The 18,077-nt window shown below is 44.8% G+C and overlaps 1 protein-coding gene across 2 annotated transcripts; it reads right to left on the minus strand.

Annotated features, from left to right (window-relative positions):
* Positions 1 to 1,350: 1,350 nt before the first annotated feature.
* LOC103553249 (glutathione S-transferase A4) lies at positions 1,351 to 17,844 on the minus strand. Of its 2 annotated transcripts, none has more exons than XM_008523721.2 (8): positions 17,701 to 17,844; positions 16,654 to 16,758; positions 10,208 to 10,259; positions 8,659 to 8,791; positions 7,682 to 7,823; positions 5,921 to 6,052; positions 3,195 to 3,333; positions 1,351 to 1,503 (listed from the first exon to the last, which is right to left on the minus strand). In XM_008523721.2, the coding sequence occupies exons 2-7, from the start codon at positions 16,738 to 16,740 to the stop codon at positions 3,211 to 3,213; spliced, it is 669 nt and encodes a 222-aa protein (XP_008521943.1). In that variant the 5' UTR covers positions 16,741 to 16,758; positions 17,701 to 17,844; the 3' UTR covers positions 1,351 to 1,503; positions 3,195 to 3,210. The 2 variants fall into 2 exon arrangements, with proteins under 2 accessions (XP_008521943.1, XP_070442315.1); XM_070586214.1 differs by lacking the exon at positions 1,351 to 1,503 and adding an exon at positions 12,180 to 12,281 and having other exon boundaries at positions 2,736 to 3,333; positions 17,701 to 17,826.
* Between the last annotated feature and the right edge of the window lie 233 nt (positions 17,845 to 18,077).

Here is an 18,077-nt window from a genome sequence, read left to right on the forward strand (position 1 = left end):
ATGAAGAAGAGGTGTGGGGAGGGGGATGCTAAGACCTCACGGTCAGAGGAGGGTTCCCTTAGGTGGGGATGTATGACCAACAGAATAAGAAGGAGCCCACCATGCAATCTGCCGGGACAGACAATTTGGGTTAAAGGAATAAAAGGTATATTCACCAAGAAGGAACAGCAGCAAATACAAAAGCCCACTCTGGTTGTGGCTTGTTGCAGACCCGGCCCCCTGGAACCCACTTTCTGCTCTGTTCCATACCCCAGGAGGCTGGCCCCAACAGATGGCCCCAACCAGGCAGAAGGCAGAAGAGTCAGGTGTTCCTTTGGGCACCCAGTCTGCCAAAGTCTCTCTGAGTGGCGTCTTCTGGGTCCCAGGTTCCTTAAGAGCTGCACCTCTTCCTTCTGCCCCAGACACCAGAGCCCCACACCATCCAGCTTCCCCTTTTGTTCCAGACACCAGAGCCTCTGCAACTGCCCCATTTACACACAGCTGTGCACTTTAACCACATTAGTGCACCTGCCGTGGCTTCTAGTCAGTGAGCCTCCTGACTCCCCTCTGCTCGTGCTTCCTGTCTCGTTTGTTGGGTTCAGCCCCAAACACTCTAGCACACTGACGTTTTCGAGGATAAATGATCCAGTGCCTGACCTCCCACTCTATGACCCAGAGTCTGGTGGCTCATGAAAGTGGTGGGGTCAGGTGTGGGGTGTGTGAGACTACAGGGTGGCAGTCTGGACCAAAAAGGGATTGTGAGAAAAGTGGGGTCATGCCATCTGAGGCAGGATGGGGAAGGAGTGGAACTTGTTTCCAATATGGGTAGTGAACTGCACAATTTAAGGTCATACAATCGTGAGCAGGAGCCATGGGAACCTGTCTTCATCAGAGAAAGCTTGTCCTCTTGGATTTATTTTCTCTAATCCTGTAACTCAGTGCAGAAGCCAACCTTCCTCCCTGGTTGTTTTCTCTTGAGGGCCCCCTTGTGTCTAAGAGAAATAAAACCCAAACAGAAATGTTTGCAAAATAGCTTCAAGCCTACACAGCAGGCCCCCAATTAATATTATCAGGCAATGGCCGGGGATAGTAAAATCACACCAAAATGGTGACACAAATAGCTCAAATCTGCTGCCATCTACAAAACTCAATAATACAGATGCCCAGGTTTCATCAAATCGGTGTCTGGTTCCCATGTGCAAGTTAGTTTCCAAATGAGTGTAAGATGTTTCTCTCCCTGGAAGAGTTTAGAAGGAGCGGAGCAGAAGACTGCCCTCACTTCTGACACCATCTGCAGGTTCGCTGAGTGCCCAAAAAAACACACTCAGGTCTGACAGTCTGCTAGAAGGACTCACAGAACTCACTAAGAGCTGTTGTACTCACGGCTATGGTTTATTACAAGGAGAGAATACAGATGAAGATCAGCCAGGGGAAGAGATGCACAGGGCAGAATTCAGGAGGGTTCCAAACACGGGGCTTCCAGATGTCCTCTTCCTGCAGAGTCATGGACAGCACTGACTCCTCCTGGCAACCATGTGTGACAATAGAGTAGTGTCAACCGGGGAAGCCCACCCGGGCCTTGAGTCCAGAGTTTTTATTGGGGCTCCATCATGTGGCATGACTGACCGCCCCCGTGGCTGATGTGTCTCCAGCCCCTTCAGACCCAAAGCCCCACCATGCATTGCATTGTTAGTGTGGCTCAAAGCTCTCACCCTAAATCACTGTTACTATCTGGCTGGGCTGAAGCCCCCAGCAAACAAAGACACTCCTCTCAGCATGACGCTCCAAGGGCTTAAAGATCACCTCCCAGAAGCAAAGGCAGACCTGCCTTCGGGCAGGGTGAGCCTCTACTCCACACGCCCCCATTCTCCTCTTTTCCTTGGCTCCTGCTCTCAGGAGCCTGGCCGGCCTGGGCCTCTCCCTCAGGAGCAGCAGCCAGGCCGTCACTGCTCCTCGGGCCTGTCCCCGTGCTGCACCTGCCACCAAGCCTTTGCTCTTCTAGCAATCCTAAATATCAGCGGGATGATGGAGTACTTGCATGGTGACAGCGTGAACACAAATAACTACCTTGACATCTATGCTTGATTTTCCTCTAATACAACACCGAGGCACCTGCAGTGACTGTGACAGGCATTCACAATCACCTCATGACTGTGTGTTTTTCACATCTCAGCCAAACGCCCCTCCTGCAGTCGGGGATATCCTCTCTCTGAGACTCTCATCAGACACCTGCCTTTCCTCGGTTTTTAAATTTCTGAGCATTAGATACTCCCAAAGCAACAATTCTTTCTTTTCCAAAATTACTTCTACTCTTTACACGTCTATCTCCCCTACAGTGGTCAATTTTTCTAGAGCAGGGGCTCTGTTCTAAGGTTCTCTTCCTGGCACCCTGCCTGGTACATAATAGGTGCCTAATTAATATCTGAGACAGAAATCAACACATGTTTAAAGCAGTATTAGTAAATCATACTTTTAGTTCTGAAATACAGAAAACTTGAAGCCTACAAATAACCATTTGGGTAGTAGGAGGATAAAAGTAACATATATTTATATCTTCTTACACGTGTCCCATATAACTGGAAGGATATTCAAATGATAACTATGTTGCCCGTGGGGAGCAGAACTGGGTAGCTGGGTGGCAGTGTGAAAAGAACACTTTCAATGGTACACCCTTCTATACTTTTTTGATTTTTGAACCATGTGAATATATTATATATTCCAAACAAGTTAATTTAAAAATTCTAGCAACAGGGCAATGATTTGTAAATTCTTTATTTTGGCTACTATCAGCTGCATTTATTACTACCAGGGATTTATAATAGCTCAGAGGGGAGTTATTCACTAGATATTCTGTTTTATTAGACACTAAAAATTAGGAACAGACTGGAGGGCATTCTGAATGTAATAAGAAGAAGAGAAAAGATGCTCAGGGGAGAACACGAGGTGTGCCCGTCCTTGTTATTAGGAAATGAGTTCAGATCAGATCTAAATTAAATGTCAGCCTCTCCAAAAAAGCTTTAGAAAAAAAAAAAATCCCACAACAATTATTCACTGGACAGAAAAATGTCGATGTTTCTAGAAGAGATCTCCTTGACATGAAAGACCCAACTTAGGAACGACTATACATAGCACCAAGACAGAGCTGGGATCACGGCAGCCTGGCATCAATGAAGACACTATGGACACAGCACTCTCTAGGGCTAGCTCTCACTCACAGATGCATGAGTTGTTTTACGGCATAAAGAGGTTGTAGACGGTTCTCACGTAGATGTCATCCGGAGGAGGCTTCTTCTTGCTACCAGGCTCAAGAAATTTCTTAATTGTAGGGATATTACTTATTTTCACGGTGAACTCCTGAAAAAGGAAAAAACCCAAGAGTTCAAGGTTAACAGCAAGGGTATTATTTACTATGAAAATACAGTTGTGCAAAATGGCACATCAAAATCTGTCCAATAAATATCTGGTGCAGGGATTCAACCAGAACTGTAATCCTGCACCTGTTTAGAGTCTGATCTCTTGGTACAATTTATGTACAATCTCTGCCAACGAAGGCTAGACTCTAGATCAGGCTTTATGCAAACCGCACGGATCATACCAAGATGTGAGTTCTTTTCAGAGATGGAAAATAAAAAAGATACTTAGAATACGATTATGATACTTGCTTAAAGAGAAAAAAGGAATGAAAAAAAAGACGTGAAGTACCTTAAATCTACTGATACGCTCAGAAAAAATGCATGAGTCATTTAAATAAAGTACTTTAAAAAGTCATCAGATGGTACAATTTATATTTTAGGATTCAGCTTCCTTGGACTTTTTTACTCCTATTACCAAATGAATCCTCTTTCTGGCTGTGTGGGGGAAATGACCAGTTGCATTTTTTGTAGTCTAGGGCTCACATACCAGATACTTCTATCAACTGGAGTAGAAGGAAAAAAATCATATTTTTCATTCATAGAGTCAAATCTTACCAATTCTCAACAATTGAGAAGAAAAATCTGTTTGACTTAGTGACAACTGTGAACTATATGAAGTGAATATCCAAAATATACAACTACCCTAATAAAATCTTTCAAAGTCAAGAGGTCATTTATTTAAAAAGCTGCTACTCACTAAATGTATATTACATACAAAGTACAGCCTTAATTAAGCAGGCACACAAACACACACAAACATATGTCACTAATATTTAATAAAAACTCTCATAATTATGTCAATGCTATTTGAATATCACAATCTTCTCTTTTTATTACTTATTCGAGCTACTTGAACTATCTGATTTTGACTATTGTACCAATATTTAGGAGGTTGTTTCGGAGAATTTACCATTTCAAGGTTTACCGGGGGTTCATACTTGTCAAGTATAACGAAACTTTTGTGACTCTTGACTTTTTTTTTACCCTTTAATCAATGCAGGAATGACCCTTTAATTCAACTCAGATCTGGTGCCAGATTCTGAAGTGCTCGATCTGACCAGAGATTAAAATAGTATTTACATAGATGTGCCTAGGGTTTAAAAACAAGTTGTTAGCAGCATGGATGGAAAATACCAGTAGGTCCCTGGGCTATTTCAAGGATCTACTGGTATTAAAGTCAAATTAAAGAACCTCCGTCTCTGTGTCTGGAAGAAGGAACGAACAGATAGCTACACTACATAATGGCTGTTGGCCCTGTTGAAGATTTCTATTCTTGTTTTCTGGGTGTATGCCTTTAACTGGTGGCTCCTGTCCTCATCAGCATATCAAAATGCTGTTTACTAGACTTGGGAAAATTATTTTAAAAGGTATGTGTGTTACTTTTTGGAGATTAAGTGTGTGTCTCTCTTGTCTTTTGATAACTTGGTCAAAGATGTGTCGATTTGGTCCTTATCAGGGGTTGACCACCTCCTGCTATAGAGGACCAGTCAGTAAATATGTTAGGTTCTGCAGGCCCTATGGGTTCTAGCAGAACGACTCAGCTGTGCCGTGGCAGCACTAATGCACAGACAATGTGTAAATGGATGGGCGTGGCTCTGCGCCCATAAAACTTATTTATGGACACTGAATTTTAAATTTCAGATGTCCTGAAATATTATTATTCTTTTGATATTTTTTCAACCATATAAAAATGTAAAAACCATTCTTAGCTCAAGAGCTGTACAAAAACAGGTAGCAGGCCCAATTTGGCCCAGGGGTGCCGCAGTTCGCTAACACCCCAGGATAGAGCAAGGCTGACCAGATTTAGAGATAAAAGGCTAACATTCTAGACGAAACTCAGGTACCCACTCACGAGGCTATCCTGACTGCTGACTTCCTTACCCTGGTCTCTCTTTCCTCATACGTATCTTTTTGAAGGCATCGGATGAAACTAGTGTTTTAAAGCCCTTTTCTGCTTCAAAATTCTATGATCAATCCTGCCAGAATAATACCGAGGAATAAGCTGAGCCACACACAGTCTCTCCTTGGAATCTCTGGGAAGGAGAATGTGGGGGCTCTGTGGGGTAATGTTTACGATGCCTCTTCTTAGCTCTCGGAACTCAGGCTTGGACATTTCTAGTTGGAGACCACATTATTTCTGAGAATGGGAGCCACACTGACGATGAGACTGGTTTTGATGCTGACTCTCGAGCCCTCCCGTCAGTACTGCACAAACAGACGACGAAAACCTCGTCCCTAGAAGTACTTCTACGGCAAGTGCCTATTGGCAACCTGTGTGGAGCTCATTCCAAGAGTGTAGTTATGGAGCAAAACTAAGGTAAAGCTTCTTTCAGCTGGAGATGATCTTTCAGCTCTAAGAATCTGGGGAGCAGGAAAACAATTTCAAGTCTGTACCTTCATCTCATTTTACTAAGTAGAATTTTAAAAAACTACACACACACATACACACACCCAGGCAACCGATCAACAGACACTGGAGGAAGGCCTAAGAGTTCTGGGCCAATCTTCTGAGACGCAGTTTTATTTACCTGGAGGTGAGGAAACGCAGACAGGATATTAGGAATTTTCTCTTCTAGAGCCAAAATGGTTTGGAGAAGAATTATGTCCGCGAGGCTCAGCTGATTACCAACAAGAAACCTTTGTCCGTGATCCCTTAAGACCTGCGGGATAGAAACGTCCTGCATCGGTTACAATTCTCGACATGGAGAAACTGACGGAGGTATTGGATCAGTGCAGTGTCTGAGAAGGCGTGAAACTAGGCCTTGTCCTTTCATCCTTTTATAAATAACATCAACTAAGAGGACGCTCCCTGTATCAGGAGAGAGAAACCAAAGGCGTAGAAATGAAAGCATCATTAAATATCTGCTTTACAGCAGAATGAGCCTGAAGAGGGGAAGGAAACATTCTGGATTTAGCACCCAGCGCTTTACAAGGGGACATCTACACCACGAATGCATCTACAGAAATGAATTAGCCCTGATGAATTCAGGAGGCTGGGGGGCACGTGATGTAAGAAGTCAGCTATAGGTCCTGTCTAGGGAGTCCAATGTCGTCTGCCAGTTCTGGGTTTCTATGAGGGACTCATGGTCACAAACTAGATGCGACTATAAAAAAAGCAGACTTGCACATCTCCCAAGACAGAGAAAATTAAAAGCACGAGAGTTCATCTCGGCTCCCGTGTTGAGAGTAACCTACAGGTGCGGGTTCACAGGAACAGATGACAATCAGGGAGAGGCAAGAACAGTGGCAGAACAGAGGGGATCCCTTTGCAGTGGACTCTTAGATGCCCATGAGGGTGAGTTTGTGTGCACATGCGTGTGCATGTACGTGTGCATGTGTGTTTGACAGGGACTCTGTGTACGACTCCAAATTAAATACGACTCTGGAGCCAGAGTCGGAGAGTACAATGAATCCAGAATTTATAGTCAGAGGCCAGGGCTCCAATCCTGCCTCCAACCTTGGGCGCGTCACTCAGTCTCTCTGTGACTGTTTCATTATGTGTAAAAGAGAGGTAACAGTTTTTAGCTCATGTGTTGGGAGCAGCCTTGATGCACTCTGGGCCACAGGGACAGAAGAACCAGCAGTGACCTGTCTGCAAAGCACCTGTTCCTCCCTTATCACACATTTCTGCATTATATTTTATATTCACAAAGTGCCTATGGGCAGGAGACCATGAAACCAGGCGACAGAAAATACGGCTCCTTCATCTGAAATCTAATTCCGCAAGGATGGCCAGAAGAAGTCTGCCAATTCTAGGTTTACGTGCTGTTTTTTGATTGAAACATTTAAAAATATTCCTCTCAGTTGAGGAAAAGAGGAGTTTGAAGCTCAGAAAAGCAGATATAGTAATAAGATGAGGAAAATAAAACAGAAACAAAAATAGCAAAGGGAAGAGAAATAGAACAGCAATGGCTCTTTTCTTCCAATAGCACGTCTGACACACATTGCCCGTTAAAGCAATGACCATGGAATGGAAGAATGACGCAACTGGGGAGTTTCTGCTTTTCTGTATCCTACATATGTGGGCACCTGGTGAATGTGCAGGAACAGTAATGCACACATGGGGTGAGCCCATATTTCTCCAGGCTTCCGAATAATGTGGTCCTAGTAGAGTCTGAGGGGCTCCAAGACATCCTGGCCTTGTGCTGGTGGCCACTGTCCACTCTCAGGTGTCCAGTGGGGTTAGTCCAATGGGGCTCAGCTTTACCCAGCCCTGAGCAGCAAGGGGCATGGCAGCAGCTGCTTTGTGGTCGGGTTATGCTGTGCGCACAGGCTTCTCTGCCACCTACCTTTTCAAACACAGGAAAGTATCTAATGATAGCCTTCTGGGCCATGTTGACCACTTCTTTTTGCTGATCATCTGGTTTTAGGAAAGGATGCATGATGATCAATTCCAGGAGATCCAGCGTCCCCTCCACATACATGTCAATCCTTAAAACAAAAAAGCAGCTTTCTCAGTTTCCTCTCTTTGAACTCATCGGTTTTTACCACTAAGAATTCAGAGTGCTTTTCTCTTAAGGCTCTGGCAACTTAAGTACCATGAAGCATTTACCTACATCTGTCTCTTAAGAGCAAAGATGCAAAGTCACTTCTAGTTGTAATTCACAAAATCATTTGGAAAAATTTGTCACAAATCAGAAAGCACAATAGTCCACTCCTCCACCCGCATCCTGCACCCACGCTCAGTGTGGGTGGAACTTCACATTTATGAAAAGAGTGCATATCATTTATGGAATGCTTGGTATGTACCAGGCAGAGTGCTAAACACTCTACATCCAATATGTCACTGAATCCTGTGACATTATGAGGAACGTGCTATCAATATCCTATTGTACAGGAAACTCATCAGGACCCCGGAACTTAGCATTTTTCCTAGTATCATACATCGAGCAAATACAAGGACCAGGCTTTGAGTTCACATTATAATCCAGAGCACGGTATCCCAGTCCTTGCATGTCACAGCAGCTTTCTGTTCCTAATACTCAAAGACAATCAATTTGCAAGAAAGGCAAAAGCAGCATCAAAGTGTTTAAAGATGTTGAAACCTGAATCCATCACACCCCAGGGTCAGGATCCAATATCTGAATTCAACTGCTTTCTATCATTTTACTCAGACTCTCTGTCCTGATTTTCCCACTGGTTTTTGTTCCCTGTTCACACTAATGACACAAGACATAAAGCAGTCAGGATGCGCTGGAGAGGACTGCTAATCAGCTAGGGTGTCAGCAAGCTGACAAACAAGAACGCTCGAGAGGAGCCTCAGTACAGGGTTCTCTCCTTGAGGTCCTTGCCAAAGAGGTGGTGCTTGTCCGCTATGTAGTGGAGGATGCTGCGGGTCTGCACCAGCTTCATCCCGTCAATTTCAACCATCGGCACTTGTTGGAACAACAGGTGGTTACCTGAGGATGGAAGCTCAGAGTTACAAGTAATCTCTTCCCTGTTCCCCATCCCCTAAAAAGGTGCTCTATTGAATGATAAAGGACAGTGGGGTGACAGCCTTAGGAAAGAGCGTAAAGCTCCCTGATGACGGATAACCTCAACTTCATTCAGGGAAGCAGATTTAGCCATAAAGCAGCCCCAACACTAGCACTGTTCTAAACCTTCCCTTTTCATTTTCACCCCAGGAAAAAATAACTACCCACAGTGAGAAGGGGTAGGGGGAAATGGAGTAAAGATATTTCTTCAGAGCTGCACTGGGCAACAGTAGCCAGGAGCTGCATGTGTCTAGTTAAACTTAAATTTAAATTAATTAGAATTTTAAAAAATTTCTAATTCATTTCCTTAGACACAATAGACACATTTCAAGTGCTCGGCAGGCACATATGGCTTAGTGGCTACTACACTGGACTGTGTACAATGGAATATTTCCATCACTGTAAAATGCCATACTGACAGCACTACTTTAGACATCTGATCATGAAAGCTAAGTCACCAGCTGATACTTACCCATGTAGGCTCAGTTTTTCTCTTCCACAGCCACATACCACTTACTACCAAGTATGCTGTCACTGGTCCCAAAGTAATCCATTACTTTCTGCAACAAACCTATATCAAACACTTTCCACGTACCAAACCCAGGGAGAGATGCAAGTATAGGCTACAGCCTAGCCCTTGAGTGGCTCAGGGTCTGGGGCATATGAAGGCAGAGGGGAGATGAGTATTCAGCACATGCCTGGTGACGTCAGGCAGTGTCATACATGACAGGTGGCATGAGACCCCCTAGAGCTGGTCCCTCTCAAGGGAGCGTTGAGTTAAGCCTGGGGACCCCTGCTGGCGGCTGGGAGGGAGCTGCATGCAGGTTTAGGGGGTATTCCTTCTGGGGCCTGGGCACGGAGGGAGTAGGGCTGACCCGGAGTTAAAGGGGGCCTTTCAGTGATTTTGTTTCTGTTTGGTATTTACTTTCAGAAATGCAGCCCAGTGTAAATGGGGACTTTTAGCTACATACTTCAAGCATGCGCCAATGCCTCAGATAATTTGGAGAGGGCAAGGAGGGGAAGATGAAGAGGAGGGAAGGGATGAGGGAGAGGAAGAAAGGGGGAAAAGAGGGCAGAGGGTTGGAGGAGAACAGGATGAAGAAGAGCTGTCCACCTGGATGCAGGAAGGAACTGCTCCCTCCCTTTAGCTGGTTCTTAAAGAATTACTAAATAAGAAGCGATTTCTTGGCAATTTCAGCTGTTATTTCCTCCTGCCTGTCTGGTTTTAGGATACTGCTCTGAAGGTCTGGTGTCAGCAGCATCTTTGCCCTTCCACACACATATCAGTTCTTAAAAAAAAAAAATCAGTATTACCAACCGTTGTCTCACTTCCATACTCACCATCCTGCAACTTCTGCAGCTGATCTTTTGTTTCTAAGAATTCTTCATCGAACTAAATTTTAAAAGACACCACCCCCCCCCAAAAGAAGGGAAATGTCATTACGGGTTCAGGACTGAAACAAGCAAGTTAAATTTCCTCAAAAGCAGAGAGAAAGAGCACACTTAACATCCACATTTTGGTTTCTAAATATTAATGCCCACTGGATGGAAATCAGGACTCCTGGGAGAAAAGGTGGACTCTGTTCTCTCAGACAGCGAGGAAGTGCTCAAATGCAAGGAAGTGCGAGAAATGTCAAAGGCAAAGGCACACAGGATGCTACTTGAGAGAGAGAATCCCTAGCCAAATCTGTGACAATTCAAGCATCAAAAAGAGTAAGGTCAATTATGGATTACAACACACACACACACACACACACACACACACATCCCTGTGTCCATAAATGATGATACTAAAATAAAGGGAGAAGGAAAAGCTCCTTTTTACAGAAGAATTAGTGCTAATTCATATAGAATTATTGCTAATTAATGATAAAATTAGGAAGTCACCAATTTGCAACCTACAATGTAATAATTGATTCTTGTGTGTGTGTGTTTTTGAGGAAGATTAGCCCTGAGCTAACTACTGCCAATCCTCCTCTTTTTTGCTGAGGAAGACTGACCCTGAGCTAACATCCATGCCCATCTTCCTCTACTTTATATGTGGGACGCCTACCCCAGCATGGCTTTTGCCAAGTGGTGCCATGTCCGCATCCGGGATCCAAACCGGCAAAACCCGGGCCGCTGAGAAGCGGAACGTGCACACTTAACCGCTGCACTGGGCAGGCCCCTAATAATTGATTCTGATAAGGACCAGAATGGATACTGAAATCCTTAGGTCATGGGGCACAGGATACTCGCAATCTCAAAGGATCACCCCACAAGTTAATTATGACAAAGGAAAAATATCTTTGTAATGGAGAGATCTGTCAAACCAAGTGGTCAAACGTAGTTCCCCACTGGGGGCCACTCTGAGAGGTCATGTGCTTCCTGCTGTGACACAATGAGAAGGGCACAGGAACACTGTGGAAACATTGTCAAAAACGTTTAACCTGGATCTCATTGCAAGGTGAAAATCAGCCATACCCAGAATGTGGGACATTCTGCAACAGAAATGGCCCGGACTCTTTTAAAGAGTCAAGGGCATAGGGGAAAAAAAGAAGGAGACACTGTTCTAGATGAAAAGAAACTAAAGAGACAGAACCACCAAATGCCTGAATCTTGATTAGATCTTGGATGGAGGGGTGTGGGTGGACAGTTACAACTGCTAAATAGGTATAGAACAGTCATACACACATTTGGGGGACAATGGAGAACTTTTCCATAATGACTGTGTAGTAGATATTGTAAAACTAGTATTAATTTTCTTAGTTGTGACAATGATATTGTGGTTATTATAACAATTATTTATTCTCCCTTAGGAGGAAGATACATGCTGATATCTGCAACTTTCTTTCAAAGGATTGGGGGTGGGGCAGGGAGCAGAGAGAGGAAGGGAGAAATCAAATGTAGCAAAATGTTAACAACCAGTGAATTTAATTGAAAGGTGTCCATTGTATCATTACAACTTCTCTGTAGGTTTGAAAGTTTCAAACTAAAAAGTTAGGGGAGGGGCCAGCCCAGTGGTGTCCTGGTTAGGTTTGGGCTCAGCTTCAGCTACCAGGGTATGTGGGTTCAGGTCCTGGGCGTGGACCCACACACCGCTAATCAAGTCATGCTGTTGCAGCGTCCCACGTACAAAACAGAGGAAGACTGGCACAGATGTTAGCTCAGGGACACTCTTTCTCACCAAAAAAAAAGTTACGGGAAAAAAAGAAGCAGTGAAAACAGGTTCCTCTTCTCGTGACATATGAAACACGTTCTAAGGCACTAATGTACTTCACGTCAGAAACAGGAGGGAAGCCTCCTCCCGCTGAGTCCTCAGAGGGTTCCCTACCTGTGTCTGTCCCTGCACTGCCCCCTCAAGGCATCCGAGGGGGGACAGAGCTGACCAGCACACAACTGGAACTTCTCCCCTCCTCCATCCCAAACAGCTGACCTGGGGGGAGAATCGGGGTGATGGGATGTTGGCATGGCTTCTCTTACTCCCCAGGGTCCTCGTGGTGTGAGGAGAGGGGTCTCAGGGCCCCCTGGAGGCCCTCAATCTGGTGCCCACAGAGCAGTAGCCGCAGGGCAAGAATGTCCCGGGCATTTGTCCAAACGCCTAGCTGCTCACACGTGATGCAGGTGGTGCCCCCTCCACACTACTGCTCTCAAACCTTCATGACTGTGACCATTTAAAGCACACAAGGAAGTGCGGGGGTGGGTGTTAGACCCAGCCCCCCCCCGCCCCCCCCCCCCCCCCCCCCCCCGGTTCCGATACTCAATGCAGTAGCTGGCAGAGACCAGAAAGATACATTTTTTAAAACAAATTCTTCCAAACAGTTCTGATTCTGAATTTTGACTTCTGGAGACACATATGCAAAATGTGTGCTCTCTCTGACTAGAGAAACTCTCTCGTGTCAAGCTTTACAAAACTACTGGGCAGCAAGAAGAAACTGGCACCGGAATGGGAGATGAGAGGGTGGGAAAGAGAGGAAGGACAAACATCACAAGGCAGAGCTGGGAGGGCACCTGGCGACTCTTGTCTGAGCACTGCTCAAGCGATGAGCACAGAGGCAGCGTCCAGGTTTCTGTCTGCACAACCAGGGTACTGTTCCCACCTGGGGTCTTTGGAGCACTGCCCTCCCCACACCACAGCACCCCCTTTCAAGCTCTTTCAGTTCTTCTAAGTGAATTGCCCAGAAGTCCTGAATTAGGAGTCTGTGGCCTTAAGTCTCCTCTTCAACACGTGTCAATCTCCCTGTTAACAAGGAGGACCTGACTGGGTTTCTGGGGGGTCACCAGGCAAATGAAGCCCCGAGCAGCGAAGAAGCAACATTTAGCTCAGAACAATGTCTAAGGTCTCAAATCAAGTGACTGAGACTGAGGACACCGATTCCCCGAATTAGGACAGGCTGCCTTTCAGCGGTTGTCAGTTACCCAGTTACTCAGGTGTGTGTGCTTGTGTGCTTTACACCACAGGGGCAACCCAACACTGCGACCCTGGGAGTCATGAGCTGTCCCTCTGTCCTGACTGTTTCACATCTACATGAGCACAAACTGAGCTAAAAATATCTTTTGGCAAAGAAATGGGGAGGGACACCCACCCCTCAATACCACCTTTTGGGAATTGCTCCTGTAAACCATATGGTCAGCCCTAGTGAGGGAGGCCAGTCTAGCTCCCCCCACCCTGGTCAGAACAGTGGGCTCGGGAACCAAGCTGGGCTAACTATTCTACCCCACCTGCCTGCCTGGTCTAGGGTAGTGGGTCATATCACCCAAGTTCTTTTTTGTTTGACTTATTTAGGGTGGAGTTTCTATTACTGCAACCAAGAATCTTGACTCACAGGAGAGTAGGAGGGACAGGATAGAATGAAGACAGGGAAGAGAGGGGATTTGACAAGGGGTTATATTGCATACACATATAAGACAAACACTGCAAAACCTATCAAATAAACCAGAACTGCAAACTCAGAGGCATACAGGAGTTAGATGGTTGACATAAATAAGCTGACCAGGTTTAGGTGATGGGACCAAGAATTTTTTCACCCTCCTCTTAACAAATGAGAAAACATGTCCTGAGCCAAGAGGGAGTGATGGGGACCGTGATGAATTAGAAAGGTCCATCCACAGTGTGGTCCTTAAACAGATTCAGCAATTGCTGCCCTGTGGAAATGAGGGTCCAGTATTATCAGATCTTCTTCCCATTTCTCAAGAGAAGTCAGAAATTAGAATTTACATACAAAAATTTAGAAAATTGTCAAACACTGTGTGGCAAGTTCTAACGATCTGCAAAGAAACCAAAACCAAACCAACCAAACAAAAAACAAAACCCCAAAGCCATCAACCTTCATTTGTCATCTCTGGAGGTTGCTACGGTAACGCCTCATTATTCTGAAAATTGAAAGAGACCGAATCAAGCATTTATCTTGCCTTTCCTATCTGAACTGTACTTCAAGGCAATTAAATAGTTAACAAGCAAAAAATTACTCAGTTTATTAACCACAGTTAATAAATTCAGGTGAAATGGCAGAAATAGAAAAATCGCCATTTTGCCATCCCTTACAATGATGACAATCAACAGCTGCTAAAACCACTAGTTGCAAGGGTAATGGAGGAAACTTTCCAATGTGCGGATCAGGCTGACGTCACTGGAACACACGGATCAAGCTCAGCGTTGCTGAAAACAAGACAGTCAGACATCATGCACCCCCTGATGTTGTACAAGAGAAATGTGTTCACAGCATCACCTCTGACGCAGTCTGGTAGGAAAAAAATTAGGAGAGAGAAAGAAAAAAAGGAGCCTGGATTTATCAGGGTCCAACGGCAGTTTACAGGAAATATGGAGAATAAAGGAACATGTTAAAATGAGGGTAAATCAGCCAAATCCAGAATGGGGGAAATTCTACAGGGCAGTTTCTTCCACAAATAAATGGCACCAGAAACAAATGCAGACACTTAGCACCCGGATCTTGGCTGCTAATACCATGTTCTAATAAAAGGGGCCAGGGCTCCTTGGAGGCACACCGGATTCTAGGACGAGGGCAAATTAAATATAAGGTGAGCTTGGAGCATCTTGTCGTATCAGACAGTAAGGAAGTGCTGAAGGGAAAAAAAAGAAAAAGAAGGATGGGGCTTTGTGGAAAGAACACAAGAGCCACCTGAAAGAGCCCCAATGGCCAGAGCTGGAGCAATTCGAGCAACAAAATAAAGTACTATTGGATTTTAATCCAAAATATAAAATAAATATACTTAAGTCCACACTGATATAAACAAACGATCGAATAAATAAATAAGTGAAGAGGAAAAAGATAAATCTTCCTTACGCAAGAATTCTAAATGTAGATACTCTCCCCTCAGGAGTTGGAGCTTAATTCCCATCCTTTGGAGTGTAGGCTGAACTTAATGATTCGCTTCCAAAGGACCAAAGGAAAAATAGTCACTTTACAGTGAAGAAACCTGGCAGACACCATGTTAACCAAATGACCAAGGTTAACAGCACCCATGATAGTTCATTTTAATATCATGGAACCCCTAACACGAGGCAATAAGAAGGGTACTTCATCTCTTTGGTATTCTTCCCCCAAAACCCCAAACCCCAGAGTAATCATGAGAAAAACATCAGACAAACCCAAACTGTGGAGGATTCCACAAAAACCCTGACCAATACTTTCCAAAACTGTCAAGGCTGTGAAATAAAGGAAAGACTGAGAAACTGCCACAGATTGAGGGAGACTAAGGAAATTTAGTGATTAAATATAATGTTGGATCCTGAAACAGTAAAAAGGCATTAGTGGAAAAATTAATTGGAATGAAGTCTGTAGTTTAGTTGTGCACCAACGTTAATTTCTTAGTTTTGAGTCGGTTATGTAAGATGTTGTTAGTAGGAGAGACTGAGCGACAGTCATGTGGGAACACCCTGCACTATCTTCATAAGTTTTCTATTAATCTAAAATTATTTCCAAACGTAAAGTTAATTTTTTTAAAATGCAGAGAAAATCTTAGAAATTTTTAAAATACTGAAAGAAACCTAATCAAATGCAATGCGTGGACCTGATTTCAATCCAGTCGGGGACAAAGTAACTATAAAAAGAATTGTTTGAGACAATTAGGACTAAGTGCCAGATGCTAATAAGGAATTGTTAATTTTGTTGGGTGTGGTGATGGTATTGTGGTTATGTTCTAAAATCCTCATCTTTTAGAGATAAAAACTGAAGTACTCAAAGATGAAATGGTATGTATTTTGCTTTAAAGAACCCAGTCCCACAGAACAAGTGGAGGGGACGAGAGAGACGAACAAAGTCAGCAAAGAGCTAATGACCAAGCTGGGTGAAAGGTACATGGAATCCACGGACGTTCTCTCTACCTTTGTTCGTATTTGAAAATTTCCGTAAATAAGAAGGTAAAAGAACAGAACCAAAAGAAAAACAAAAACACTGTGGGCCAAAGTAGACACGTATGCAGACAAAACAGCAGGCTGCCAGTTTGAAGCCATCAAAGTAAACAGGAAATTTACCTAGAGAATGTATAATTAAAAAGTTCTGGGAGTAACTGGCAAATTTCAGGTTCACTGCTTTTCTCCTTATTAATTTATTGGTAGTAGATCAGAAGTCAATGATTAAGCAACAGTCAAGAGTAAAACAGAATTCCATTAACGACATTTCATTTATAAAGAAAAACCCCCTTGAAAGGAAGAACTCAGATTCTGACTCAAGGAAGCATGTCTGCAATATTAGTGGGAGACGACCAGAACAGGGCTCCGCCATTTATGTTTTCCTCAAAGGTCTCAAGGCTGTACGACAAATCTGTGAAGAAACAAGGCAGGGTACCTCGACTCCAGCAGCGGCTAAAACCCATCTTACGGATTCCATCCGACCTCTCCCGTTCGGATAATGGAGCTTGGGCTTCGCTGCCATGATGGCCTTGCAGGCTTTCTGAAAAACAAATCCAGCAGCTCCTCGCTTACGAACAACAGTCTCAATTTCGTGTCCTCAACCCAGTGCTCAGGCTAAACGAATATTCGGGATTTGGGCACAGGAAACTGACTTTTTTTTTTTATTACTGCGTTTTCCCTCACTCCATAAAAACACGCCACCATTTTAAAATATTTAAAAATAACAACCGTCTTTGTTGGTTTTCATATTGTTTCTATTTATGATTTCTTATTCTGGGTCTTGGGAAGCTGGGGCCATTTGCTGAAAAGACATTTGGGCTAGCAGTACGTTACTTCACGGATTCAGAACATCATATAATTTGACCTTGAAAAATCTTAGATTTTCCAAATGCAACCCGGAGAGGCCAGACGCGGAGGAGAGTTACACACCCCCTGGAACCTCTGCAAGTATTCGCACTTTCACATGCATCATCATATTTAATTATCCCAGCAAATGGGAGGTGGATGGGCTAAGTATTACGACTGTCTGCAAAACGTGCGTCTCTCGCCACGTCTGCGGTAGCCGCCCCCGGGTCCCACAGGTCCTCCGCCCCCACTGGGAGATGAGCCCCCTCTTGCGAGGGCGCCCAGGCCACGCACTCGGCCCCCCGAGACTAGCCTCCCGGGGCCCCCACGCCCCCGTTCAGCCCACGCTGGGCCCGGCCCGGGAAGATCCGAGCCTGCCTTCCACCAGTGGATTCAGACTCCGCAGAGCGGGTTAATAGAAATACGCACAGAGCCAAGAAAGACCCCAACCCCAGCCCACGTCTGCCCAGATGGGGGCGGGGGCGCAAAGGACAAGAGGGAGGGAGACAAGAGAAGGATTGAATGAGGGGGTGGTCACTGGATGGATGAGAGAGTTAGAGGCTCGGAGCTTAGAGAAGATGGGGGAGGGGAAGAGAAACAGAGGAAGGGGCGCCGGAGGGCGGCAGCGGAGACAGACCTGGAATCCGCTCGGAGCACCCGGAGCCGCACAAAGTCGGCGGCGAGCGGTCAGCAGCCAGGCGGGAGCAGCAGGCGGTCCGAGCGCGCTCACGGTGGGCGAGGCTCCGGAAAGATTTCACCAATAGAGACGGCGGTGTTTAGCATGCCCCACCCATCTGCAAGGCATTGTGGATAATATAAAAACATCTCCAATTTAAGTCAATTTAAACATCAATTTTAGAGTTTGAAGGATGAAATAACCTTTAGAATGTTAGTTAGATTTGGACTTTACCTGAAGCTTCCTGCTAGAGACCAGGCATAGTAAACAACTCGACCTATGCGTAAAGCCACAATTTTCTACAGGCTTATATACCTCGTGCTCGATCCTGCTGCCTC

This window comes from Equus przewalskii, chromosome 19, assembly GCF_037783145.1.
Source record: "Equus przewalskii isolate Varuska chromosome 19, EquPr2, whole genome shotgun sequence".
NCBI classification, from domain to species: domain Eukaryota; kingdom Metazoa; phylum Chordata; class Mammalia; order Perissodactyla; family Equidae; genus Equus; species Equus przewalskii.